Source organism: Crotalus tigris, unplaced genomic scaffold (assembly GCF_016545835.1).
Source record: "Crotalus tigris isolate CLP2741 ecotype Arizona unplaced genomic scaffold, ASM1654583v1 scf7180000024427.8105951120:4207309, whole genome shotgun sequence".
Classification (NCBI taxonomy): Eukaryota; Metazoa; Chordata; class Lepidosauria; order Squamata; family Viperidae; genus Crotalus; species Crotalus tigris.
This window is the reverse complement of record NW_024100595.1, coordinates 800450-827461: the sequence shown is the minus strand read 5'-3', so window position 1 is coordinate 827461 and position 27012 is coordinate 800450. Positions and strand designations below refer to the sequence as shown.

The window sequence follows — 27012 nt, the reverse complement described above, 5'->3', positions numbered from 1 at the left end:
ATACAAATGCAGTGTGTATAAATGTTGACCAAGCTGGCATATATTTGACAGGGATTAATATAACTCTTCAAATTATATTGCTGACTAGTGGCGGAATCAGAAAGCAAAAACTTTGACAGTTTTTTTTCCCCTGAAAAGATAGAATTTTGTATTCACTAAATGTAACAGCTGTTTTAAAAATATAAATAAGGTTAATTTTATTTACAGAACAAAGTAATAACATTTCTGTAATATTCTGCATTATTGTCCAAAGAATGTTTGGACTGAAAATCACTGCTGGGGGAAAAAAGCCATAAAAGTTACTGATCAGAATAGGATATGCAGGTGTGATATTTATGTATACTAGTACAATATGGCTTTGTAGTTTTGTTGTTTTGAGCTGCCCAGAGTTGTCATATAAAATGGGTGACTTTACAAATCTTTTAACTGTTTCCAATCTTCCAAATTACAGCATAAAAGATAATTCTAACAAAAATAATAGTCTTAGATAGGTAATCTGTGCTCTTTACATGTTGTTGACCTATGGCTTTCGCTATATGTTACCATTAGCCATGCTAGCTAGAACTCTGGAAAATGAAATTAGGCAACATTTGGTGGTCCAAAGGTTGTTGGCCCTAAAGCATTTAGTTTTTGTTTTGTTTTTTGTTTTTAAAAATCTAATATGGAGAAAAGATTTTGGTAGTTCATGTTATCTTAGATCTTCTCAGAATGATATATACAAACCACCTTTCTTTAAGCAGTCAGAGCAGAGATATGGATATTACATTATGTCATCCCTGTGTGAATGCATATTTTCACACAATGTGTATTCTGTGTAGGATTGTCAACTACATTGACCACCAGGAGGTACTACCGATGTGTGACTGGTTCCATACTATTGTGGAATTTTGAAATGTAGGTAGACAAGGGGTTCTATCTATGGAATTCAAGTTCTCTATGAGGAATTGAAGACTATTAGTGTGAGACTACACTAGATAGGACTGCAAACTTGCTTTATAATAGACATATTTAGATCAACCTATTTGTCTGTACTAATTCCATTTCCAATTGAGGCAAGTTGCAAGAACTAAATTACTATATCTGTCCTTACAGTTGTTTTCATTTCTTGAGAAAATCTAAAAACAGGCCAATGCTTTGAAATGATCCTAGTTTTTTGTTTTTTTGTTTTTTTGCATTTTAGTTGAACTGCACTATAATTCTAGCCAACCTTAAAAAAACTAAGACTTCCTGCCAGGCTTTGTGGTCTCCTGTTTGTGGCACCGATGCAAAAACATACAGCAATAAATGTTTCCTGTGCTTAGCAATTGTGTGAGTATAAACATTCACTGTAAAGATAATTTGATTCATGTATGCCTTTATTGTAGAGTATAATTGTGTTTACACCATAGCAAACTATCTAATATTTGATTGGGGATTTGCTATGGCAAACAGAAAAGCCTCAATTAAAATGAAAATAATGCAGGATAAATGTGATGCACTTACAAATACTATCTTGATCATTATTCTTTTGGAGACTTCAGGCTTGTTTAATGATTGGTTAAGATAGAACATGCCTCATAATGAGGGAATAAGGAAGTTACGTGGGTTTATTTTGAAGCAGAGAATTGCAAATAATCTAGATGATCTAGAACAGCGGTTCTCAACCTATGGGTCGCGACCCCATTTGGGGTCGATCGACCTCTTTTATGGGGTCGCCAAAGGTGGCGATCCGCCATTTTGTCCCCTCCGGGGGCGCGCTGCGCCTCCGGGGGGGCGGTGCCGCGCACGCGCGCTGCGCGTGGGGGCGGCGGTGCGCCTCCGGGGGGGCGCCGCCGCGCATGCGCGCTGTGCGTGGGGCGGCGGCGCGCCTCCGGGAACGCCGCCGCGCATGCGCGCCGCGCGGGGGCCCCGCCCCCATGCGCGCCGCACGCGGGGGGCGCCACCGTGCATGCGCGCTGCGCGGGGGCCCCGCCCCCATGCGCGCCGCGCGCGCGGGGCCCCGCCCCCATGCGCACCGCCGCCGCGCATGCGCATAACCTTTGTGTGACGGGGTCGCCGTCACACAAAGGTTAAGAACCGCTGATCTAGAAAATTCTAAATTTAGTAGTGTTGACAAGAAACAATGTCTGTAGCAGGGGTAGGCAACCCAAAACACTCAAAGAGCCACTTGGACTCGTTTCCCACAGAAAAAAAAAACAAAAAACTGGGAGCCGCAAAACTTTTTTGATATCTGAAATGAAGATAACACTGCATATATCTTTTTTTACCTTTTATGTCTGTGTGTATGTGTGTGTGTGTATGCGTTTGTGTGTGTATATATATATAAAATAAAGGTAAAAAAGGATATATGCAGTGTTATCTTCATTTTAGATGTCAAAAGGGTCTCTCTCTGTGTCTCTCTTTCTCTTTCCTCTCTTTTTTCTTTCCTCTCCCCCTCTTTCTCCCTCTTTCCTTTTTCTCTTTCCTCTCCCTCTCTTTCTTTCTCTTTCTTCTCTTTCTTCTCTTTCTCTCTCTCTCCCTCTTTCCTCTCTCTTTCCCTTTTTCCCTTTCCTCTCCCTCTCTTTCTTTCTTTCCTCTGCCCCTCTCTTTTTCTTTCCTCTCCCTCATTCTTTCTCTTTTCTTTCTCTTTCCTTTTTCTCTTTTCCCTTTCTCTTGCTTTTCTCTTTCTCTCTCTTTCCTCTCTCTTTCTCTTTCCTCTCTCTCTTTCTCTCTCTCTTTCCTCTTTCTCTTCTCTTTCTCTTTCCTTTTTCTCTTTCCTCAATCTTTTTTCTCTTTCCTTTTTCTCTTTCCTCTCCCCCTTTCTTTCTCTTTCCTCTTTCTCTTTCCTCTTTCTCTCTCTTTCCTATCTTTCTTTCCTCAAACTTTTTTCTCTTTCCTCTTTTTCTCTCTTTCCTCTCTCTCGTCTTTCTCTTTTCTCTCTTTCCTCTCCCTTTCTCTCTTTCCCTTTCTTCTTTTTCTCTTTGCTCTCCCCCTCTCTTTCTCTTTCCTCTCCCTCTTTCTCTCCCTTTCTTTCTCTTTCCTCTCTTTCTTTCCTTTCTCTCTTTCCTCTTTCTCTCTTTCCCCTCTCTCTCTTTCCTCTAACTTCCTCTCTCTTTCTCTGTCTTTCTCTCTTTCCTCTCTTTCTCTTTCCTTTTTCTCGGGCAGGGAGGGGGAGCAGGACGGGAGGCAGCGGCTCCGGTGGTGGCGGTGGCAGCCACTGCTGCATCATCGGGGTTTCCTGCTGCCGCGACTGGCAGGCGGAGAGCCCTGCGGCAGCGGTGGCAGGACAGCGAAGAGGCCAAGGTGAGGCCGGGTGGCAGAGAGCCCTGCGGCAGTGGTGGCAGGACGGCAAAGGGGCCGAGGTGGGACCGGGTGGCGGAGAGTCAGATGGCGAAGGGGCCGAGGTGAGGCTGCGTGGTGGAGAGTGCTGCGGCAGCAGCAGCAGCAGGAGGACGGCCAAGAGGCACCGTGCAGCAGATGGGGAAAGGGCCGGGCATGGAGATCTGGTGACCGCGAGACGGCCGAAAGGCGCGGGCAGAGAGGGGAAGCTACCAAGATCCCCGGTGACCCCCCCAGATTAACAGAGGCAGTGACGGAGCAGGGCCTGGCCACCCACAGCTCCTTACCTTTCCAGCAATCCTCCCGGCTCTTCCTCCACTGCCACCACGTGCAGTACGAAGAAGGAAAGAGGTTTGTGGGCAGTCCCACAAACCAAAGAAGTTCAACCAATCAATTCACACTTTGTGAGAAGTTTGAATTGATTGGTTGAACTTTTTAGTGCCACTTTTTTTTCAGACTGCACATGGTGGCTGAGGACAGGGAACCGCAGGAGACGGCTGAAAGAGCCGCATGTGGCTCCGGAGCCAGGGGTTGCCGACTCGTGGTCTGTAGAGACGTAAAGAGACCATCTCACTTTGCCTGAGCATCAGGAACAAATTGTAAAATTTTGATGCAAATTACAAAGCATCCATACAGTGACTAATGATGTTGACTTGACTAATTGTATCATTCACGGGATGATGAATAGTGATAGACAATCTAAAAAGTCTTTTTGGCAAGTCTTTAAGTGCTGGGTGAATTTATCTGGATTTTTGCTGCACACAAGTGTGCTTCAAATGTAGAGACTGCACAGGGGTGGGAGTGCCCTTGTTTTAGCCTAAGCCAGGGGTAGGCAACCCAAAACACTCAAAGAGCCACATTTCCCACCAAAAACAAAACACTGGGAGCCACAAAACCCTTTTGATATCTAAAATGAAGCTAATACTGCATATATCCTTTTTTACCTTTATTATAAGTGTGTGTGTGTGTGTGTGTGTGTGTGTGTGTGTGTGTATATAATAACGGTAAAAAAGGATATATGCAGTATTATCTTCATTTTAGATGTCAGAAGGGTCTCTGTCTCTCTCTGTGTGTCTCTCTATTTCTCTCCCTCTCTTTTTCTCTCCCTCCCTCTCTCTCCCCCCCTCTCTCTGATCTTCTGGTTACCTGGCAAGCTGGCTTCAAGCTGTTCTCCAACAAGCTCAGGGGTAGGCAACCCTGGCTCTTTTATGACTCATGGACTTCAACTCCCAGAATTCCTGAGTCAGCATAGCTGGGCTAGCTAGCTCTCTCCTGCCCTTCCTGCTTCCTGCAGAGACGCAGCAAAGGGAGGAACTCCGCCCAATAAGCTTTTCAGCTCCTCGGAGAACACTGTGAGTGCACTCTCTTTTACACACACACACACACACACACACACACACACACACAGAGAGAGAGAGAGAGAGAGAGAGAGAGAGAGAGAGAGAGGAGAAGGAGGGAAGCGCAATTGCCTCTCTCTGTCTCTGTCTGCAAATGGCAGAGGAGGCTGGGAGCTGCAGGGGAAGGCTCAAAGAGCCACATGCGGCTCCGGAGCCGCAGGTTGCCGACCTGTGGCCTAAGCTTTCCAACAATATTCCCCATGAATAAATCCTCAAAACTGACAACCTTATTTGCTGAAAACCTTAAAGATATATTAGGGGTTGGGAACTAAACAATGTTTGGGATTTCCTGTGTAATTTTATTGTTCTTACTATTGAAAATTTAGTTATTCTGTTTTGGTGGGAAAATACCAGCTGAGAAACATAATTTAAAAGACTAATGAAATAAGATAACTTAAAGCAAATAATAATAAATTTGTCAATAATAGTATGTTTAATCTTGCCCTAACATAGCCATACAAGTCAGAAAGCAGCAGTATAGGGCCTGCAGGTACTAGAATGGTCATCTTCCTTCCAAGATACGCTTGTTGCTCTCTCAGATAATTTAACAGTTGTCAAAGCTGCTAACATTGGATGTTCTTGCTCTGACAAAATATGCAGAGCTGTGTGGTATTTTTAGAGTTAACTCAGGTGACACTGGGAGGGGAGAAGTAAGAAAGTATGAGTTGCAAACGGAAGAGAACCTTGCCCTTCAAACTAATTGGAGAACGTAAACCATGACAGCAAAATAAGGGAGGGGAAATGCTAGCAAAAATAACCACTTGGGGAGGTGGAGATTTCAGATCTTAGCATCCCTTCTTTATGTCGTGCCGACATTTTGTCACATAAATAAAAAGACTTTTTAGGATAAACAATGCCTGGAAGTTCTTTGAAGTGTTTCATTAGTCGGAACCATGACAACATTATTTTAAAGATAAAAATAGCTGAAATGTGATACAAGATGCTTGTTTTCTCAAGAACTGTAAGCATTCTAGCATGGGAGCTTCCAAAATTTGATAATCTTACAAACCTGGAACAATTTGGAGAGGAAGAATCCATTTTGTCATGCTAGATTATGCACAACAGCCAAGGTCTGTAATGGTTACTAAGCCATATATTAACTCAACAGGGTGTAATTATCCCAATTCCAAAATGCTGAGATTTAGGTATTTTTTCACTTTTAAACTGACTTTTTTGTGTCTTCTGTAAATGTAATTGTGTCTGTGAGTTTTGTTTGTTCTGTAATATAACCTAACCATAGGCTTTTTGACTGATCATTACAATAATTACCTGGGATAATCAAAACATGTAATAACACTTTTTATGTTGTTTACAGGAATGCCGAATATATCCCCACAATAAAGCATGAAGGCAAATGTACAGAAGTCATTCATGAAACAGTAAGGCTTGCTTGCTTGGAATCTAAAAGAAAATACTTAGTTCAGTGGAATGTTTTGTTCTTGGCTGTCCTGGAATTAGAGAGTATTTATGAAACAAGTAGCCCTTGTTTTCAAATATGAACACTAAAGGAAACATTAATTTCAGTTAAAGCAATCTGCTGTGATAGTAACAATAGATATAAAAAGATAAATGTGCAAGTGTCATTTCAACTTCAGATAATATCTACCTATGGTTATCATAGAGAATTCTTAAATAAGAAGAAATGGGGGGGGGGGGGTTAATACTGAATTCAGCTCATATCAAGAGTGAGATCACTTCCATGGTGGCATACCTTTTTACTGGTGGAATGAAATGGAAGAACTCAAATACTAAGATCTGCCAAAGACTTGTTGCATTTTATTTTCCAAATTTGCAAAATACGTTTAATGTGGGAAGACACAGGGAAGAATCAAGTCTAATTGGATTCTACAAGTGTCCATACTAGTAATTTTCTTTAGGTTGATTGCAGCAAGTATCCCCAAACAAGAGGACAAGTCCTTTGCAAACCAAGGCCTCCAGAAGTTTGTGGCACTGATGGTGTGACATATAAGAATGAATGTGTGCTCTGCAATCAAATTCTGTGAGTATAGGCTTACATATCTCCTCTCCACAGTTTGCCTTACCTGTAATCATCTTAGACAATTTTGTCTAGCTAAAAGACAAAAGTATTTGTCTTTGGTTTTTGCAAATTGGAAGAAATGATCTCTGAAGAAATAATTGTTTTTGTTTGTTTGTTTGTTTCCCAATTGTTATTTTAGCACCTTTAACCATTGTGCCAAATTACCCCTCCCTTCCCATCAAAAACAATCAGGAAGTATATAAGCCAATTATTGAAATTTCTCAGACTACTTTGTCTGATTTATTTCTGCATATGGTGTCATTTCCTTTCAAGAGGTTAACATGACACTTATATTATCAAGCCTCACTTTTTATTCTCATGCAATTATAAGGAGAACAATATACTCAGATTTTCCTGATGAAAGAAGAAACTGCCGTGATTTGTAAAAGATATGGTTACAGGGGCAGAAAGAGGCATCAGCAAAAAATATAACTGAAATGTTTGAACTAAATTAGGATAAAGAACATTTCTAAATTTTGATGGTGGATTAGAAGTTCCTCTTAATACTAAATACTGTACCTTCTGAGAAATGTTTTGGATATTGTTCAGCTGAATTTAGCTGGATTTACGTTTGTATAAATAGCCACAATATCACAATATTGTTCAATTTTAAAGTTACTAGGGATTTATCTTTAGTCTTTCTATCTCTATTTTGTTTCTCCAGGAAAACTAAATCTGAGATTGGCATACAGAATATAGGACCATGCCCCAAGGTTTGTTTTTCTCATGCTATATTGATTGATTCCAGAACAGTTTCTAGTAATTAAGAACTTAGCCTGTTCCCATTTATTACAGTCATAAAACCAGAGATAACAGAATCAGAGATTGTAATGATATATAACTAATGCAAAGAGAATGAAAATTGTTTCTAAGAAAATGAACAGGTTGTATATTTTATGAAAAGTATATATTTTTAAATGTATTTTTAGAAGATTTCAACACATGTTTTGTACATTAAACAAAAAAATCTTTGTAAGCCAGTCTGTTCTATTTGAAAAACTAATAGTAGAAAGTTAAATAATATTATTTGGAGGAAATTTCTCATATACACATATGATCTACTGTGAATCCAAGTAATCATAACTATTTTTATAAATAATAATTTAGAAGTGTATTATTTTGTGGACAACATGCTAGTGCTAAATTCCTTCTGTTTTCTCCAGAGGAAGCTGTGAAGAACTTACATTGAAAATCTCAAGTGGTACCAGATCAGTCTTCATCCTATATTTAAAGAGTATGACAAGTTTATAAGAAAAGGACAATAACCATTATATTGGGTTGACACTGTCCAAAGTTCTAACTCAAGTTATCAGATCCAGTCTTTGGTTTCATTATCATGACCACCGCAGACTTGCTTGAGTATTTTCTCACATAAATAAATCTCACTATTCATATTCAATAAAATAAACAAGGAAGCTCTCTGCCATTATTATTTTTGTCCATATTTTCCAGGCAAATGTCATTACTTTTTTCCTCAGTTATTATAGTTTTTAACAAATTGTTCATGTACACTTAATTTAGTGCAAATATATTGGTGTTAAGAGTGAGGGCTCATTTAGCATTGGAACTGTGTGTAGGTGTATACACACAAACACAGTTCAAATGTTAAATGCCCCCCACACATATCACATCAATACAACCTATCAATGCACACACACATACACACACACACACGTGCGCGCGCGCGCGTGTATGTATAGTGTATTAATTAGAGCACTGCTTTAGACACAGGAGACTGGAGTTTGAATTCCAGCTGGTATCTACCTTACCAGTAGAAGTCCTTGGGCCAAGATTATTTAATCCTTCACCTGCCTACCTCAAATCTGAAGTAACACAAATTAGGAGATTCATGCTGACTTGGATGTCATCCAGGTTAACAAAGTTCACATCACAAGTTGAGAAACCAAGATAATTTGATAATAGGTGGGCTACTGGAACAAAACCACATTTTTTAAATAATTTTTTATTTTTCCAAACTCTCCCCCATACATATACCGTAATACTTATCAGATATTAACATACATTCCCTCCACACTCACATACAGATAATTTTAACAAAATGAAATAAATACATACACATAACTTTGGTGTTGCTCACCCATTTCCCCTTTCACTGTATCCACACTCCTTCTTCTTTACCTTCTTTCTCCCTTTCTTCTCTTCCCTACTTCCCTCTTCTTCCTCTCCTCTCCTTCACCACTCTCCTCCCCTTTCCTCTTCCTCCAACCTTCCTACTTCCTTCTCCCCTCCTTTACTCTTTTCTCTCTCCTCTCCTTTCTTCCCGCTCATCCCTCTTCAGATACAATTCAGGGGTAATGTCTGAGCAACTCCTCTCTCCAAATTTCCCTATCTGTATTATATACAATAAGATTAATACTTCTATTTATCTAACCTTCTCGGTATATACTTCTATAAACATTTATACAACCTCCAGTTATTCAATACTGTGTCGCCTGGGTCTCCCTCCTTATCTGCTCCTTCTTCTTCCATCTAAATTAATGTTAACTGTCTTTTAACTGTATTCTCTTTTCAGCCAATCATAAAAAGTTCCCCAAATTTCATAGTAGTCTGACTCTGTCTTATCTTTAATTGTCATTGTTAGTCTATTCATTTCTGCACATTCCAGTATTTTCCCAATCTCCTCTCCCTCTGGGGGGGGGGCTTTCAGTGCTTTCCAATTTTGTGCAAACACAATCCTGGCTGCCGTAATTACATGAATAATTAAATATGTTTTTTCTTTATTGTATTTCTCTGGTAGAATACCCAACAGGAATATTTCTGGTCTTAGTTCTATACGTTGTTGTATCATCTTTTCTATCCATGTTCTAATTATATTCCAATAAGTTTTAGCTTCTACACACGTCCACCACATATGGTAGAAGGAACCTGGTATCTGATGACATTTCCAACATTTCATAGACCTGTCCTTAAACATTTTAGCTAATCTTTCAGGAGACATGTGCCATCTGTAAAACATTTTGTACATATTCTTTATACGCAGTCGCCATTGTCAATTTATAGTTTCTTTCCCATAATTGCTGCCATCTATCTAATTCAATTGTGTATCCAAAATTCCTTGTCCATTTTATCATTGTCTCTTTCACTTGTTCCTTCTCTAACTCCATATGTAGTAGATAACTGTACATTTTTTTAATCCATTTTTCTTCCATTCCTGTGAGTATTTCATCTAACTCTGTTGTCCCCAAATTAACCCCATCTATTTTAACATCTTTTTCATATCTAGATTGTATTTGCGTTCTCATGTACCAATCCATCTTTATTCCTTGAGGAACAACAAAACCACATATATGGATGAGACAAGATAATCTGTATTGATACATTGTTGCTACAATAGTGTTACTACAACTGTAATCCTAATGTATGGGGGAACTATGGATGTACAGAAAACCTGCATCCACACAAACTGAGCAACAACTATTAGCCAGCATTTGAACATAGTGAAAAAGAAGCTGCTCTCACAACTTGAGATAGCACAGAAGGTCATGGAGAATAAGAGGGCCAAGATCTTGTGGGACTTCCAAATCCAGACAGATAGTCAGGTATTAGCAAATCAACCAGACATTGTGGAAGTAGACAGAAGACAGTAGTGGTGATAGATATAGCAGTACCAAGTGACAGCAACACCAGGAAAAGGAGTATGAAAAACTGGAGAAGTACCAGAGTCTGAAGGAGAAAAAAAATGGAAAGAAAAGGCCAAAGCAATCCCAGGAGAATCTGGACAGACTTGAACACTGGGCGCTATCTAACACAATGAAATTCAATGGTGAAAAAAGAAAGGTTCTACATTTAGGCAAGAAAAAACAAATGTATAGTGTTGAGTCCTTGGCGGGAAGCAGACACGAGAAGCAGTTGGAGTTCTCAGTTTTCTTTATTCTGCGTTCAGCTTACAAGTAGATGGCTTCAGCAGCTCCCAAAACCTCCCAGCTTCTTATATAGACATTTCCCGGGTAAATGTGATACTTTTCCCGCGCCAGCACCCGCGCATGCGCACGGCGCTGGCGACAGCCTGTCTGGTCCCGGGCAGCTTTGCACCTGCCCGGGACTGCCTGCAAACGCCCGAGCCGTTTGCAAGGCTCGGGACATAACACCCCTTTCCCCCGGGCTAAAACTACTACCAACATATAATCATTTATTTTATGCAGTGTTCTGCTTCTCAGTGCTCCTATCGTTACCTGGCTTTTGTTTAGCCAGCAATGTTATGTAATCCTCTAAGTATTTAGGAGACTTCCTTGCTCTCTGTGACCTTCTCAGCTCTGGGTTTCTGACAGGTGTTCCCTGACTGAGGGGTGACAAGAGCCTGTTCCCCTTATCATGCCTTGGTGCCTTCCAAGGACTTTGCCCCGATGCCTGGCCTGCTTGCTCGCCCACCGGGCTCGTCAGGCCAGGGCTTCTGTCACTTTGTGACCTGGTTGACCTGCCTAGCTGTAGACCCTCGGGCCCCTTGAAGTGATAGCCACTGCTGGGCGTCTCTGTTGAACCTCCTAGGTCCATCCAAGACCTGTCATGAGGCTGTCCATTCCCTGAACCCCGTTCTGTGTCCGGGCTTGTGTGGGTTTCTGTACTTTCCCAAAACTCAGTTACTCCCTGATTTGGGCTAGAGGTGTTGTAGTCGGGACTTGGTTCCTCGACCACCTCCCTGTATGTTTGACCCCCTTTAGGATTTGGGGTAAGGTCAGGCCAACCTTGGGAATTGTGTGCCAGCTCTCTTGCGGGGAATGATTTGTTGGGATGCCCCCGGGTATCCTCCGTGACTGGAGTGCTGTGTGATGTGTGTGGAAAGTGAGTATGCCCCCGGGGTGACTCCCTGGCTGGAGTAGGCGTGGATGCCTGGTAGTTAGGTAGGCTCATAGAATTCTTGTTCGGAGCTCTCGCGGAACCCTGGGATGGGCCGTTTGTGGCTCCATCAGTGGAGATGGGCAGCAGCTCGTGCCCTTCCCTTTGCTCCAAAGGGTCCCCCTCCCCCCCTGGAAAAGACCCAGGAGTCTCATCTGAAAAGTCCCGCCTAGGGCGGAGTTGGTCGATGTGCCGACGCAGGACACGACCGTTGTCCAGGGCAACCTCGTAGGAGAGAGGACCTGTGACCCTGGAAATAGAAGCGGGGACCCATGTATGACCAGGCCCGTAATTGCGAGCCCAAACCGGGGCACCCACAAGTAGTTGTCTAGGTGCCCTAGGATGTGAGGTAGATGAAGGCAGTCTGTCCGGATGCAACCGGTCAAGTTTAGTAGTAAGTTGACGCCCCCAACGAAGTTCAGCTGGGCTTCTCCCTGTAGAAGTGGACGGTGTGGTGCGATAAGAAAGGAGAAAGTCAGCCAACCTGTGATGCCAGTCCCCGTAGGTGAGTCTTTTCAATGCGTCCTTTGTGATGCGCACCATACGTTCAGCCATACCGTTGGTGGACGGGTGGAAGGGTGCAGACGTGGCATGACGAATCATGTTTGCCTGTAAGAAAGCTTGGAATTCGGAGGAAGTGAATTGAGGGCCGTTGTCGGACACAATGACATCTGGCAGCCGTGTGCAGCAAAAATCCCCCTCAGTACCTGAATAGTCTTTGCAGTGGTGGTGGATGAGACAGGTACAACCTCAAGCCATTTCGAATGGCTGTCAACAAGGACCAACAAGAACTGGCCCTGAAAGGGTACAGCGTAGTCAATGTGCACCCTAGACCATGGGGACTGTGTTTCCTCCCATCTATGCACGGGAGCTTGGGGCATCTCTGGGCGAGATCGTTGGCACAGGTGGCATGCATGCACCTTAGCCTCAATATCTTTATCTAAACCAGGCCACCACAAGTGGCTGCGCGCAAGAGCCTTCATACGAACAATGCCAGGATGACCCTCGTGGAGGGATTCTAAGACCCTAGTCCTCATTGAGGTGGGAATGACAACTCTGTTTCCCCAAAGCAGACAACCCTGAGAAAGGGACAGCTCGTTCCTTTTGGACCAGAAACTCTGAAACTCAGGACTAGGGCAGTGCTCAGGCCAACCAGACAAAACCCAGGAACGGACACGTGAAAGTGTGTGATCTGTACCTGTTTCAGCGGCAACATCCCTGGCACTAAGAGGGAGCTCGGGCAAGGCTTGGATTGATAGAATGTTGACAGCTGGCGCAGGGTCAGCTTCTACTACTGGCAGAGGCAATCTACTGAGGCCATCAGCATGGCCCATTTCTTTCCCAGGCTTGTGGAGTAAAGAAAAATCATATGCAGACAAAAAAATAGACCACCTAAGCATTCTAGGGGAAATGATTTTGGGGAGTCTGCTTACGTGTGGTAAACAGTCCCAGCAGAGGCTTATGGTCAGTGAAGACCGTGAAGTGCCTGCCATATAGAAAGTCATGGAATTTTTTAATTCCAGCAACAACAGCCAGAGCCTCCCTGTCTATCTGAGTGTAGTTGCGCTCAGCAGAAGACAATGTTCTGGAGTAATATGCAACAGGAACCTGAGTTCCATCAGACCTGAGGTGGCTCAGGACAGCTCCTACCCCGTAAGGGGACGCATCACAAGCGATGCACACAGGAAGGGACTCGTTGAAATGTGCAAGTACACTGTTAGAAGTGAGCAAGGCCTTGACTTTGTTAAAGCAGGCCTCATGCGTCTGTGACCACCGCCACACTGCTTGCTTGTCTAGTAGCCTGTGAAGGGGCTCAGCTACACTAGCTTTATGTGGAAGAAAAGAATTGTAGAAATTCAGGAGGCCCAGGAAGGCCTGAAGTTCGGCCTTGGACTTTGGCCTAGGTGCTTCTAAAATAGCAGTCAGTTTGGATTCAGCAGGGTGAATCCCAGCAGCATCATCATCAACAGGCAGCTGTTGATACGCTTGAGCTAGGTCAAGCTTTGCAAAAACGCGCCCCCCCTTGAGGGAGGCCAGAATATGACTGACCACAGGAACAGGATAGGCATGTTGCTGCAATGCCTTATTCAGAGTGCATTTGTAGTCAGCACAAATGCGAATGTCCCCATTTGCCTTTAGAGGCATGACAATGGGGGTCTCCCAAGGACTGGAATCAACAGGTTCTAGGATTCCCTGTTGAATCAGTTTGTCTAACTCAGTGTCAATTTTACTCTTTAAAGCAAAAGGGACCCTTCTTGCTTTAATTCTAATGGGAGTGACAGTGGGGTCTAGCTTTAAGGACACAGGGGGTCCTTTGAATGTGCCCAGCTGGGGGCTGAAAACATCTGCAAATTCTTTGCAGACTTCCTGTAGGTCGAGTGTTTGTAAGCTGTTGAGTCCTGTGACGTGTATCCCCAGGGCCTCAAACCAATCGAGTCCTATGAGACTCGTTCGTTCACCCCCTACTACTAATAGTCTAGTGGACCTTCAAAACTCTTGTATTGCACGTTAAGGGTGGCCTCCCCCTTAACACACACTCTTGAATTTTGAAAATCTGTTAACACAATGTCAGAAGGCCTTAACTTGGCCTGAGTTCCACTACCGGAACAAATCTTCCTAAATGTATGCAAGGAGATGATTGAAAGGGCAGACCCTGTGTCTAGTTCCATAGATAATGGAACCCCTTGTAGCTTCACCTTGAGTGACAGCTTTTTCTTAATGGGCTTGTGTGTGCCTGTCCTAAGGATGCTTCTTCGCGAAGCGCAAAACCCTACCTATTCTGGCTGGGGAATCTGGTACCTTTCAGGCGCAGTTCTTCTTCCTGGTTGTACCTTCGTCGCCCAGACACACAGCTGCAATGTGTCCTTGTTTGCCGCATGCCCGGCAGTAGCGGCGCGGAACTTGCAGTCGGTTCTCCTGTGGCGACCTCCACAGCCGATGCACTTGAGCGGAGCTGAAGAGCTTCCCTTCTGTTTTTCTTCCTTCGTGGGGTGGAGACGGTCGACTTCCTCGTCCGGATCCTCCTCGGAGTTTCTTTGGACGTCTTCCTGGTGCACGGATGCAACCTCTGGACTGTTTCTGATCGGCCGCATGTTCTTGACAGCGCCGCCTGCTGCTTCTTCTGCAGTGACTTCCCTTAAGGCATCTTGGTAGGACAGTTCTTCTTTAGCGAAAAGTCTCTGTTGTAGATCTCGATGCCTTAACACGCACACGAATCGGTCCCTCAGTCGTTCTTCGAGGTCTTTGACTCGCAGTGCTTGGCGGCCTTCCGTAATGCGGCGATGAATTCTTTGGCCGACTCACCGGGCCGTTGATCCCTCTGCTCGAAGGTGTGGCGCCATGCGATGACGGATATCTTGGGGTGGAAGTGCTCCTTCAGTAGCTTCTTCAGATCTGCGTAGCTTACAGACTCTACTGGAACAGGTGCTGCAAGGTTTTCTGCGATGTCGAAGCGTCTTGGCCGCAAACGCAAAGCAGGGTGGCAGCCTTCAAGCTATCTTCCCTCCCTTGGTTTGCCTTGAAGTAGTTCTCCACCCTGGCTACGTAGGACTCCCACCGCTCTGGATGTGAGACGTCGAATTCCGAAAGCCTTCCGATTTTCGCCATCTTCGGATCTTCAGGAGACGGGTCTATCAGCCAGCCTCCCCCCGAATGCGCACTGGATTGGCGGGCAGCTGCTGAGTCAACACCGTTCCTCTTCCGCCGCTCAGGACTCCTTGGGTAAGCTTACACTTTTTCCTTTCCAGGCGGTGTAAGGCAATCCCTCCTCATCCCGTGTTTCCGTCCTTGGCGGGAAGCATACACGGAGAAGCATTTTGAGTTTCTCATTTTCCTTTATTCTGCTTCAGCTTACAATAGATGGCTTCAGAGCAGCTCCCAAAACCTCCCGACTTCTATATAGACATTTCCCGGTAAATGTGATACTTTTCCCGCGCCAGCACCCTCGCATGCGCACGGCGGCTGGCGACAGCCTGTCTGGTCCCGGGCAGCTTTGCACCTGCCTGGGACTGCCTGCAAACGCCCGAGCCGTTTGCAAGGCTCGGGACATAACATATAGTATAAGGGGTACGTTGCTCAATAGCAGTAACTGTGAGAGGGACTTCGGAGTCCTAGTGGACAATCACTTAAATATGAGCCAGCAGTGTGCTTGCAGCTGCCAAAAAAAGCCAACACAGTGCTAGGCTGCATTAACAGAGGGATAGAATCAAGATCACGTGAAGTGTTAATACCACTTTACAATGCCTTGGTAAGGCCACACTTGGAATACTGCATCCAGTTTTGGTCACCAGATGTAAAAAAGATGTTGAAACTCTAGAAAGATTACAGAGAAGAGCACAAAGATGATTAGGGGACTGGAGGCTAAAACATATAAGGAATGGCTGCTGGAATTGGGTATGTCTAGTTTAATGAAGAGAAGGACGAGGGGGACATGATAGCAGTGTTCCAATATCTCAGGGGCTGCCACAAAGAAAGGGAGTCAAGCTATTCTCCAAAGAGCCGGAAGGCAGGACAAGAAGCAATGGATGGAAACTAATCAAGGAGAGAAGCAATCTAGAACTAAGGAGAAACTTCCTGACAGTGAGAACAATTAACCAGTGGAACAACCTGCCTCCAGAAGCAGTGAATGCTCCAACACTGGAAGTTTTTAAGAATAGACTGGACAGTCATTTGTCCGAAATGGTATAGGGTTTCCTGCCTGAACAGGGGTTGGACTAGATGACCTCCAAGGTCCCTTCCAATTATTATTATGGATCATCGCACAGTCAGCCAGATGTTCAGACTGGATTTGGCATTTTGTCTACCTATCGAGTCCTTACCCAGCACTGGGATAGGCAGATGTGGATGTTTGATGGTATTACAGGTATCGTCGCAGGATGGAAGCAGTTCCTAGTAAGGCCGCCTTTTGCAATTGACTAATAGCAAATTTGTCAATGCCAATGATGTTCAAGTGGTGCTCCATTTGTTTGGGATTGCACCCAAGAGCCTATTACTATTGTACTACCCTTGCTTGCTTTTGCCACAGTCTTTCTATTTCTATTTATAGGTCTTTGTATTTTATTATCTTCTCCAGTTCTTTCTTGTCTATTCTGCTGTCTCCAGGCACTGCCACGTCCACTATCCAGACTTTTTGTCTTTCTTATTGACAATTGTTAAGTAATAGTAATAGTAGTAAAGTTGTAAGGGACCTTGGAGGTCATCTAGTCCAACCCCCTGCTCAGGCAGGAAACCCTACACCATTTTGGACAAATGCTGTCCAGTCTCTTCTTAAAAACTTCCAGTTGTTGGAGCATTACTGCTTCTGGAGGCAGGCTGTTCCACTGATTAATTGTTCTCACTGTCAGGAAGTTTCTCCTTAGTTCTAGGTTGCTTCTCTCCTTGATTAGTTTCCACCCGTTGCTTCTTGTCCTGCCTTCAGGTGCTTTGGAAAATAGCTTAATTCCCTCTTCTTTATGTCAGCCCCTGAGATATTGGAATACTGCTATCATGTCCCCCCTTGTCCTTCTCTTCGTGAAACTAGACATACCCAATTCTAGCAACCTTATATGTTTTAGCCTCCAGTCCCCTAATCATCTTTGTTGCTCTTCTCTGTACTCTTTCTAGAGTCTCAACATCTTTTTTACATAGTGGTGACTTTAGCCTCCAGTCCCTAATCATCTTTGTTGCTCTTCTCTGTACTCTTTCTAGAGTCTCAACATCTTTTTAATCGTGGTGACCAAAACTGGATGCAGTATTCCAAGTGTGGCCTTACCAAGGCATTAAAGAGTGGTATTAATACTTCACGTGATCTTGATTCTATCCCTCTGTTAATGCAGCCTAGCACTGTGTTGGCCTTTTTGGCAGCTGCAGCACACTGCTGGCTCATATTTAGGTGATTGTCTACTAGGACTCCGAGGTCCCTCTCACAGTTACTACTATTGAGCATGGTGCCACCTATGCTGTACTTGTGCATTTGGTTTTTCTTGCCTAAATGTAGAACCTTGCTTTTTTCACCATTGAATTTCATTTTGTTAGTTAGTGCCCAGTGTTCAAGTCTGTCCAGATCCTTCTGTATCTGAAACCTGTCTTTGGAGTGTTGGCTATTCCTGCCAGCTTGGTGTCGTCTGCAAATTTGATGAGTTCCCATCTATCCCTTCATCCAAATCGTTGATGAAGATGTTGAAGAGTACTGGGCCCAGAACAGAGCCCTGGGGCACCCCACTACACACTTCCCTCCATATAGATGCAGTTCCATTGAGGACCACTCGCTGAGTACGGCCGGTCAGCCAGTACGAATCCATCTGGTGGTGGTTCTGTCTACCCCACATTTTTCTATCTTGTCAAGTAGTAGGTTGTGATCTACTTTATCAAATGCCTTACTGAAGTCCAAGTAAATTATGTCCACAGCATTCCTCTGATCCACTAATTTTGTTACTTGGTCAAAGAATGCAATAAGATTTGTCTGGCATGATCTATTTTTGACAAACCCATGTTGGCTTTTAGTAGTGACTTTGTTTGCCTCTAGGTGTTCGTTGATTCGTTGTTTGATTATCTTTTCCAGGATCTTCCCAGGTATTGAGGTCAGGCTGATAGGTCTGTAATTTCCTGGATCCATTTTTTTTCCTTTTTTGAGGATGGGAACTACATCAGCTCTTTTCCAGTCCTCTGGTAGTTCCCCTGTGTTCCAGGATCTTTGAAAGTCTGGGGTGTTATGTTGCAGATGCTTGTCTGTTTGAATTCTGAAGTCCCAGAGCAGTTTAATTTTATCATTTTCTATGACTTTCTCTATTTTATGATCCCACCAGTTTTTGCTTACAGGCAAATGATATTTTTTGCAGATCTTCCAATGCACGATTGTTGCTACTTTGTCATGCTACTGCTTGTAATCAGTCTGTGCAATCTTCTTGCAACAGCTTACCAGTGGTCCACTGTTTCTTCAGCTTCTTTGCATAGGCGGCACTTACTATCTGTTGCTGTCTTCTCAATTTTGACTTTATATGCATTTGTCCTTAAGGCTTGGTCTTGTGCAGCTAGAATTAGTCCCTCGGTCTCTTTCTTCAATTTTCCTGCTCTTAGCCATTGCCAGGTCTTGTTATTATTTGCTTTCCCAGCTATTTTTTTCAATGTATTGGCCATGTAGTGCTTTGTCTTCCCATGCCTCTATTCTGTTCTTCATTTGGTCTTTCTTGTAGGCCAGTTTGGTCTCTCCAGTAGTCAGTAAGCCTTCCTGATATACTAATTTCAGTGCATCTTCATCATTGTTCTTCAGATATTCTTCCAAAGCCATTTTTTCTTCTTCAACCATCTGATGTACTTGTAGCATTCCACACCCACCTATTTGCCTTGGTAGATAAAGTCTGTCAATGTCACTGCGTGGATGAAGGGCGTGATTCATTGTCATTATTTTTCTGGTCTTCCTATCCATCGCTTTTAGTTCTGCTTGAGTCCAGTCCACTATTCCAGCTGTGTACCTAATGACTGGAATTGCCCAGGTGTTGATTGCCTTTATGGTATTTCCTCCATTGAATTTGGACTTTAAGATCTTCTTCACTCTCTTGATGTATTCACCTCTAATCTTTTTCTTGACTTCAGTGTGCTTCATGTTGTCAGCTTGAAGGATACCCAAATATTTGTAGTAATCTTCCTCATCCAGACTCTTAATGTTATTTTCATGGGGCATCTTGATTCCTTCAGTTTTCAGTACTTTTCCTTGTTTGATAGTAAGTGTGGCACATTTGTCCAAGCCAAATTCCATACCAATATCTTGGCTATATATACGGACCGTGTTGAGCAGCGATTCTATTTCAGATGATGTTTTTCCATACAGCTTCAGATCATCCATGTAAAGGAGATGGGATAGTCTGGTAGATGTTTTTGATGTTTGATAGCCATGTCCTGAGTCATTCAGTATTGTTGACAGAGGAAACAGTGCAATAACAAATAGTAATGGTGACAATGAATCTCCTTGAAATATTCCTCTCTTGATATTAACCTCTCCCAGTCTCTCACCATTGATCTGCAACTGTGTCTTCCATTGTGCCATCGATCTTTGCACAAATTTTCTGATGTTTCTACTAACTCCTGTTATTTCTAGGCACTTGATTATCCAGTCATGTGGCAGAGAGTCAAATGCCTTTTTGTAGTCAATCCATGCCACATTCATGTTGGTCTTCCTTTTCTTGCAGTTTTCCAAGATCATTTTGTCTATTAGGAGTTGGTCTTTTGTTCCTCTGCTATTGGGACGGTTTCCTTTCTGCTCAGGTGGAAAGAGATTGTTTTCAACTAGATGCTGCTGTACTGCATCAGCTACCACACCAGTTACTAATCTGAAAGTTGTTGGTAAGCAGGTAATTGGCCTGTAGTTGCCTGGTGTTGCCCCTTTTGTTGTATTTTTCATTATTAGCTAGGTTTTCCCAGTTGTTAGCCACTTTTCAATTTCTCCTCCTTGTAGTATATTGTTGAATTGTTTGGCAATGAGTGGGTGTATAAACGTTAGATGTTTCAACCAAAACCCATGCAGTTCATCTTCATCTGGTGCTGACCAATTTTTGATTTTCCTTGCTCTTTTTTCTACCATTGTTGTTGTTATTACTAGTTCTTTCATTTCAACTTCTGTTTTATTTGCATCCACCTCTTTTAACCAAGCCGCATCTTTGTTGTATTTCTTTGGGTTATCCCATATCTGCTTCCAGAACTGCATTGTTTCTTCCTTGTCAGGTACTGACTGATTCATTGCAGTTTCTCCATTGGTGGATTGGTAGAAACGTTTCTGATTGGATTGAAATTGGAGGTTCTGCCTATAGTTTGCAATTCGAGCTTCATATCTACTGATTTTCCTGGCTATAGCTGTTATTTGTTGCTTTATTATTTCCAGTGCTTCCTTGATCTTCCTTGTTTCTAAGTGGTATTTCTTGATTAGGTATTCTTTGATCTTCTTGTTCTTCATCTTCTTTTCTTTCATCTGTTCTAGCTTGCTTGCATGTGATCTTAACTTGCTGATCTTATTTTCTAGTCTAACCTTCCATTTTTCTGGTTCACTGTTTGTTTGTTTTTCTTCTTTGTTGATTTTGCATCCCAGGTATTCAGTTATAACTGCAGCTGTGCTGTACATTAGTTGGTTTGTTTCTTGCAGTGAATTGGTGCTTATACTTGATATTGCAATATTTGCATCTTTTAATGCTTGTGCTAGCTGTTTCTTTGGAACAAGCTTCAATGCAGGTAGCCTTATTCTGTTCTTTTTGTGCTGTTCTAGATGCTCAGTTATTCTTTGTTTCAATTCTTTTATTTCTTTAGTTAGAGGGTTTTGTTCTTCCTGAGGAAGAGGTGCCTGGTTTCCAAATGAGAACAGTTGTATATCTCTGCTGGATTCCTTCACTGCCAACTCCCCCTGGTTTGCCTCTACATTCTGAATTACTTCTGGTAAGGCTTTGATTTCTTTGCCCTGGGTAAACCTTTGCAGTTCGTCCAATTCTGTTTCTGTGAATACTTTATTTCGTATTATAAATCGGCATTGATCTGCTAGTCTCTGTTCTGTTATTTCTGATTCTGGATGTTATTCTTTCCAGAACTAGTGCATTCATTTTAGATATCCTCTTCTTGTTGGACTTGATCTGTAGTAACAGATCATTATTTCTTTGTTTTAAATCACTGTGTATCTGCAACAGGTAGACACCTTTTCTTGCAGTAGTTCTACAGCTGCTGGCCCTGGTTGCTCAGCCAACAGTCCTGAGTCCTGTAACCCATTTTTCACCAGATATCCAGGAACTCCAATATCTAGTGCTGACCTTGTTAACCCGGGCGACATCCGAGCCGGTATGGCATTCTGAAATTTATGTCTCACCATATTTTTTATGGGAGAGACACTCTTTGTCTGACTCCTCTGATGAGACCTGTCCGGTATGGTTGAACCTCTGGCATAGCTCTCATCTTCCTCAGAGTACACAAGCCCCACAACCACGTCAAGGTAGTGCCTCACTGGGGTATTATTATTATTATTATTATTCCTACAATGGCGGTAGGAACACTCGGGGCTGTGATTCGGACCTGGGAGGGTGGCTCAAACAGAAGGCCCCAGAATGATATCAGAGCTCTCTGCCAGAAGAATGCAATTCTAGGAACAGTTAGATATTGCACAGAACCCTCCAACTCCCAAGCCTTTGGTAAAGGACCAAGATTGAGGAAGGTACCCACAACCCACAAGAATGACAAGGGAATTTTTTTTAACTTCCTTATCACCCCTGTCAGTTGTATGTGTCTTAAATTAATAATAATGAATTTAAACTGTAGCTAATATTTCAGTATTTAATTTATAATCTACATTAAGCAATGAACAAGGTCTATAAAAAGCAAATTCTTACCACACTTAAAAAAGAAAATTCCAAACAAGAATGTTCAAATTATTCATATTTGCTCTCTTTATATTTATCTCTTTCTTCTGTTCTCCTTTTTACTGGTACAATAAAAGCTCTGATATCCCAAAGTTGGGGGAAGCCAATAGGTGCTGGGCAGAAGCCATCTTGGAAACAGGTATATGCTTGTGGAAATAATGCAAGGGATGGAGTAATATCTAAAGCCTTTGCTTGCCATCAACACCCCAATCAACCAATAGGAAGGCACAACATAAATACAACTCATAGACTAGCCAAAGCACATATTTCAGCAGAGAGAACTTCCCTGAAGATGGGCTCCAGCATGAGTCTGAAAGCTCAGAAGAATAAACCTCTGGTCCCGATGAATGACCCAGACTGGATCTTGCAATGTTTAAATTTCTTTAATAGGTAAACCAGACACTCAGGAGTCAAAAAGTCTTACACTAAGCACATTTGGAAAAGAACAGCCTATGTTGGTGTTTCTCTGTCAATGTTAGAAGTCTCTAAACCATGAATGCAGAATCAGAGTACTTGCCAGAAAATGATATAGTCGATATAGCAGACCTTGGTGAAATATTTCTCATTTTGACTACTGCAATGAGCTCTACATGGGGCTGCCCCTAAAGAGCATTTGGGACATTTCAGCTGGATAGTTGTGCAGAATGCAGCTGGATGGTTTTAAATGGTTTCGGCTATTCCATATATGTAACACTATTGTTTCAGGGGCTGCATTGGTTAACAGTGTGTTTTCAGGTGTAATAAAAGTTTAAAGGCCTTCATGTCGTGGAACTGTGTAAACTGGGGAACTATCCTTGTCCAATTATTTCTACCTGTCTAATTGGGTCCAGCAGGATGGGCATGCTCCTGGTCACAATATAGATGGCAGGTATTAAGAGGAATGCCTTTTCTGCCTCTGGAATACTCTTCTCTCAGAGATTAGGATGGATCTGACCCAGCTGGCCTTTGAGAAGACCTTGAATACTGGGTTATGTGCCCAGGGTTGGAGTCTTGAGTGTGCCCTATTTCTTGGCTATGTTGACACTGATAAATTATAATATCTCTTGGCTGTTATTTGTATTTAATTTCTTTAATATATTGTAATTGTTTTTATGACTGTTTGCTGCCCAGAGTCACTGGTTTGAGATGGGCAGCTATACAAAAAACAATGAAATATGCAATGAAATAAGACAGAGAATTGCTGACATATTGTGATTCAGGAAAAAGGAAAGAACAGGGAAGGAGCATTAAAGGAAGTGTTGCTCTATATAACTTTATATCACTTTTTCAAAAACATAAAACTGGAAGAATGTATGCTCCATAGAATCACTATGGATGGTAGCATTTGGCCAAAAATAAATATTAAATCTAATAACATGCTGCCTCTCACCTGAATCAAGAAAATTGGCAAAAGTACTCTTTTTTTTAAGGCTGCAAACATATCCATATTTAATTGGGAAAAAGTGCCATTGAACTCAATGGGACTTTATTTTTAGGAAGATATGCTTGGGACTACTATGTACAAAATGTCTTTGGATAGATTGTAGGCCTGTTCACCTACTTTTGTTAAACTTCAGATTGATTAAATAATTGATTGAATAGTCTGCAATTGTCTGGTTTACTTAGTACAGAAAGCCACACACTATGGTTGATGAAGATTAGTGACTGCCCCAAATGTTGATCATAACATTTTAGATTTTTGTAGTAATCCAGCATCTCAGAGGTTTTCAAGTTAGGGGGAATTTTGCTGTATTCCACATTACGTTTAGCTCTGTTTTCCAATAGTTGACCCGGATTATTTTTGGTGTCTGTATATATTTTATAAGTGGGCTACTTTGTCTGGAGTCAAAGGTATTCTTGATATAGTAATTTCTGGTAATGAGCTTAAAGTAAGCAGTTCATTTCTGTACAGCAGTGTAAATTGACTGAATACTTCTGCTCCTTAAAGTAACTTTTGGAACGCAGAATCCTTCTATTCTAACTTGGCAACATGCTTCATTTCATGTCTTCTAAATGTTTTAAAAGAAAATAAAGCAGATCATGACTTCCATAAACCTTTTAATTCAGATCTATCTTGGTTCCATTTTTTGTTCATAGAAATTTGGAATATTAGAAAAATTCAGTCAGTTTCTTAGCTGAACTCTTAGTTTGTCAACCATGCATTTGTGGTGTAAGGAAGAAAAATTGCACTATTTTTAAACCACATTTCCTCATTACTGCGATAAGACAGTAAATTGTAACTTCCAATTTTGTGGGCTTGCTTTTATCACAAAGTCTGAAAGAACACAGAGTTTAAAACATAACCGTTAAGCCACAGATCACACAACAAATTCTATGGGGTCCAGTCGGTGAAAGGGTAGAATTGGAAGAAAAAGCTCTTTCAACATCTAGCATTCTGAAGAAGAGAGAGCAGCTAAAAGAAGAATCCAGCACAGACCACCTTCTAGTCCCCCCCATTGTTTATGGATAGATTGAATATTTTGTAGGAAGTTAAATCTGGCAGGTCTGCATATCTATAAAAATCTAATTTATTATACAGACTAGAATACAGAACAATAGAATTGGAAGGCACCTTGAAAGTCCTCTAGGACTTTGACATCCTACTCAAGCAGTTCTGGATAAATGGCTGTCCAATCTCTTCTTAAATACCTCAAGTGAGGGAGCACTCACAACTTCTGGAGGCAAGCTGTTCCACTGGTTAATTGTCCTCACTGTCAGGAAATCTCTTAGTTCTAGGTTGGATCTCTCCTTGATAAATTTCTATCCATCGCTTCTTGTTCTGCCTTTAAGTGTTTTGGAGAATAGGTTGACCCCTCTTCTCTGTGATAGCCCCTCAAATTTTAAAAGACTGCTATCATGTCACCCTTAGTCCTTGTCTTCATTAGAGTAGACATACCCAGTTCTTTACAACCATTCATTCTATGTTTTAGGCTCCAGCCTAAATCATTTTTGTTGCTTTTCTCTGTACTCTTTCTAGTGTCTATGGAGATCCTCAATCATCCAGGTTATGGTTGTCCCAAAAGTGCTTTTCCAAAAGGCAACGGAACTTTCCTGATTTTTTTCCCCTTGCAAATGTTTCGCTTCTCATTCAACAAGCTTCTTCAGTTCTGACTGTCAGGAATTCAGCTAAAAAGTCATAGCCAAAGGGGTCTTTGACTCCCTTAGACGACATTTCAGTATCTTGTACCTATTCAGATATGACTTTTTGTTGGAATTCATTGTTGGATTGCATTTCTATGTAACAACTACAATAGTATTCAGCCAATAGATTGCAGCATTTACAAGTTTGGATGTATGGTAACAGAGGTAGGCAACCTTGGCTCTTTGATGACTCATAGACTTCAACTGCTAGAATTACATGAGTCATAAAAGAGCCAAATTTGCCTACCCCTGGTATATAAAAGAGCCAAGGTTGCCTACCCCTGGTATATACTCTTATGCTCTTTTGTCCTAAGTAGAGTTTCCTGTTTCCTGTTACAGTTAAAATAGTTGAGCAGTGAAGCAGACGGTGATTGTAGTCTTTGTTTGCTCTGTGAGGTGCTTTATATAAACAGAATTTCTATCAGGTTATGGGCCCAGAGACTGCATCCAAGCACGCAGCAGCAGCATAACAGCCTGATCATAGCCAGCTGCAGCAAGTAAGTGCAAGATGATAAAATCATACATATATATAAATGTGAAACTGCTAAAGAAATGTAGGAAGGATTACAAAAGGGTTAGGGATTGGATACTGCATCCAGTTTTGGTCACCACGATGTAAAAAAAGACATTGAGATTCTAGAAAGAATACAGAGAACAGCAACAAAGATGATCAGGGGACTGGAGGCTAAAGCATATAAGGAAAGGCTGCTGGAATTGGGTATGTCTAGTTTAATGAAGAGAAGGATGAGGGGTGACATGATAGCAGTGTTCCAATATCTCAGGGGCTGCCACAAAGAAGAGGAAATCAAGTTATTCTCCAAAGCACCTGAAGGCAGAACAAGAAGCAATGGATGGAAACCAATGCTGAATGAGAAAGGGCTGAAGAAACAATGCAGGCTAGACCATATTTTAGCATCCTCCCACCACCACCCCCTATTTTGTAGGCATCAGTTGAATTTCTTGTAGGAAACTAAATCTGGCAAGCCCACACATCTATAGAAATATAATTTATTACTTATTGTAAAAACGGGCTGTTCTTTCTTATGAGAAACTAGTTCTTATTCCAATTGGTATTTGAAACTCTGCATCTCTTCATATGAAAATTAATTCTGAAATTGACCTGGTCCACAAATACGATGTGACCTCTATTGACTGGAATGGTAGTTGGCAATCAAATTAGTTAGGAGAAACATAGAGATTTCCTTGTACAGAATATAGATGGATAGATGCCGTATAGAGGAGGAACTAGGCTTGTTTTCTCTTTCTCTCAGAGGCAGGACCAGAACCAGAACCATTGAGTTGAAAATGCAAGGAATCTGATTCAGATGAAATATACGAAAGGGTTTTCTGTTGGCAAGAGCATTTATTTATTTATGAGACTTATATACCGCTTTAAGTGCAAGCACTCTCTAAGCGGTGTACACCAGTAAGCAATGTATATATATATATATATATATATATATATATATATATATATATATAGCCCCCAACAATCTGGGTCCTCATTTTACCTACCCCGGAAGGATGGAAGGCTGAGTCAACCTTGAGCCGGTGAGATTTGAACCGCTGACCTGCTGAGGTTCTCCTTAGTCTGGTAGATGTTTGCCTGATATGCTTCAGCAGTTCCTGCTTTGAGCAGTAGCTCGAACTAGGTGACCTGATAGATCCTTTCTAACTCTGATTCTAGATAATAAAAAATATTCTCTCCAACTTTTCTACCGATTGGTGGGGAGAAGGGGAAGGTAGTTGAATACGCAGGTTCATGTTGGTGACTATGGACAAAAATTAACCCTTTTCACTTACATGCAAATATTGTAAAGAAATAACAATAAGAAAATTGAAAACAACAAACCTGGAGGGAAATGAAAGATTGATTGATGGACACACTTCAGCAACAGACAATTCCACATTCAATTGTATCCAGAAAGGAGAGATTTCATCA

The 27012-nt window shown here is 42.1% G+C and overlaps 1 protein-coding gene across 3 annotated transcripts in view; it reads left to right on the top strand.

Moving 5' to 3' along the window:
* The window catches only part of LOC120302297 (serine protease inhibitor Kazal-type 5-like), a 32435-nt gene extending 24284 nt beyond the window's left edge, over nucleotides 1–8151 (top strand). For all 3 annotated transcript variants that reach the window (XM_039330467.1, XM_039330465.1, XM_039330464.1), the window contains 5 exons: nucleotides 1181–1308; nucleotides 6010–6073; nucleotides 6572–6693; nucleotides 7397–7445; nucleotides 7896–8151. In XM_039330467.1, the coding sequence (XP_039186401.1) occupies nucleotides 1181–1308; nucleotides 6010–6073; nucleotides 6572–6693; nucleotides 7397–7445; nucleotides 7896–7907 (375 nt within the window). In that variant the 3' untranslated portion in view covers nucleotides 7908–8151. The remainder of the gene's footprint in view (nucleotides 1–1180; nucleotides 1309–6009; nucleotides 6074–6571; nucleotides 6694–7396; nucleotides 7446–7895) is intronic.
* Nucleotides 8152–27012: the final 18861 nt, after the last annotated feature.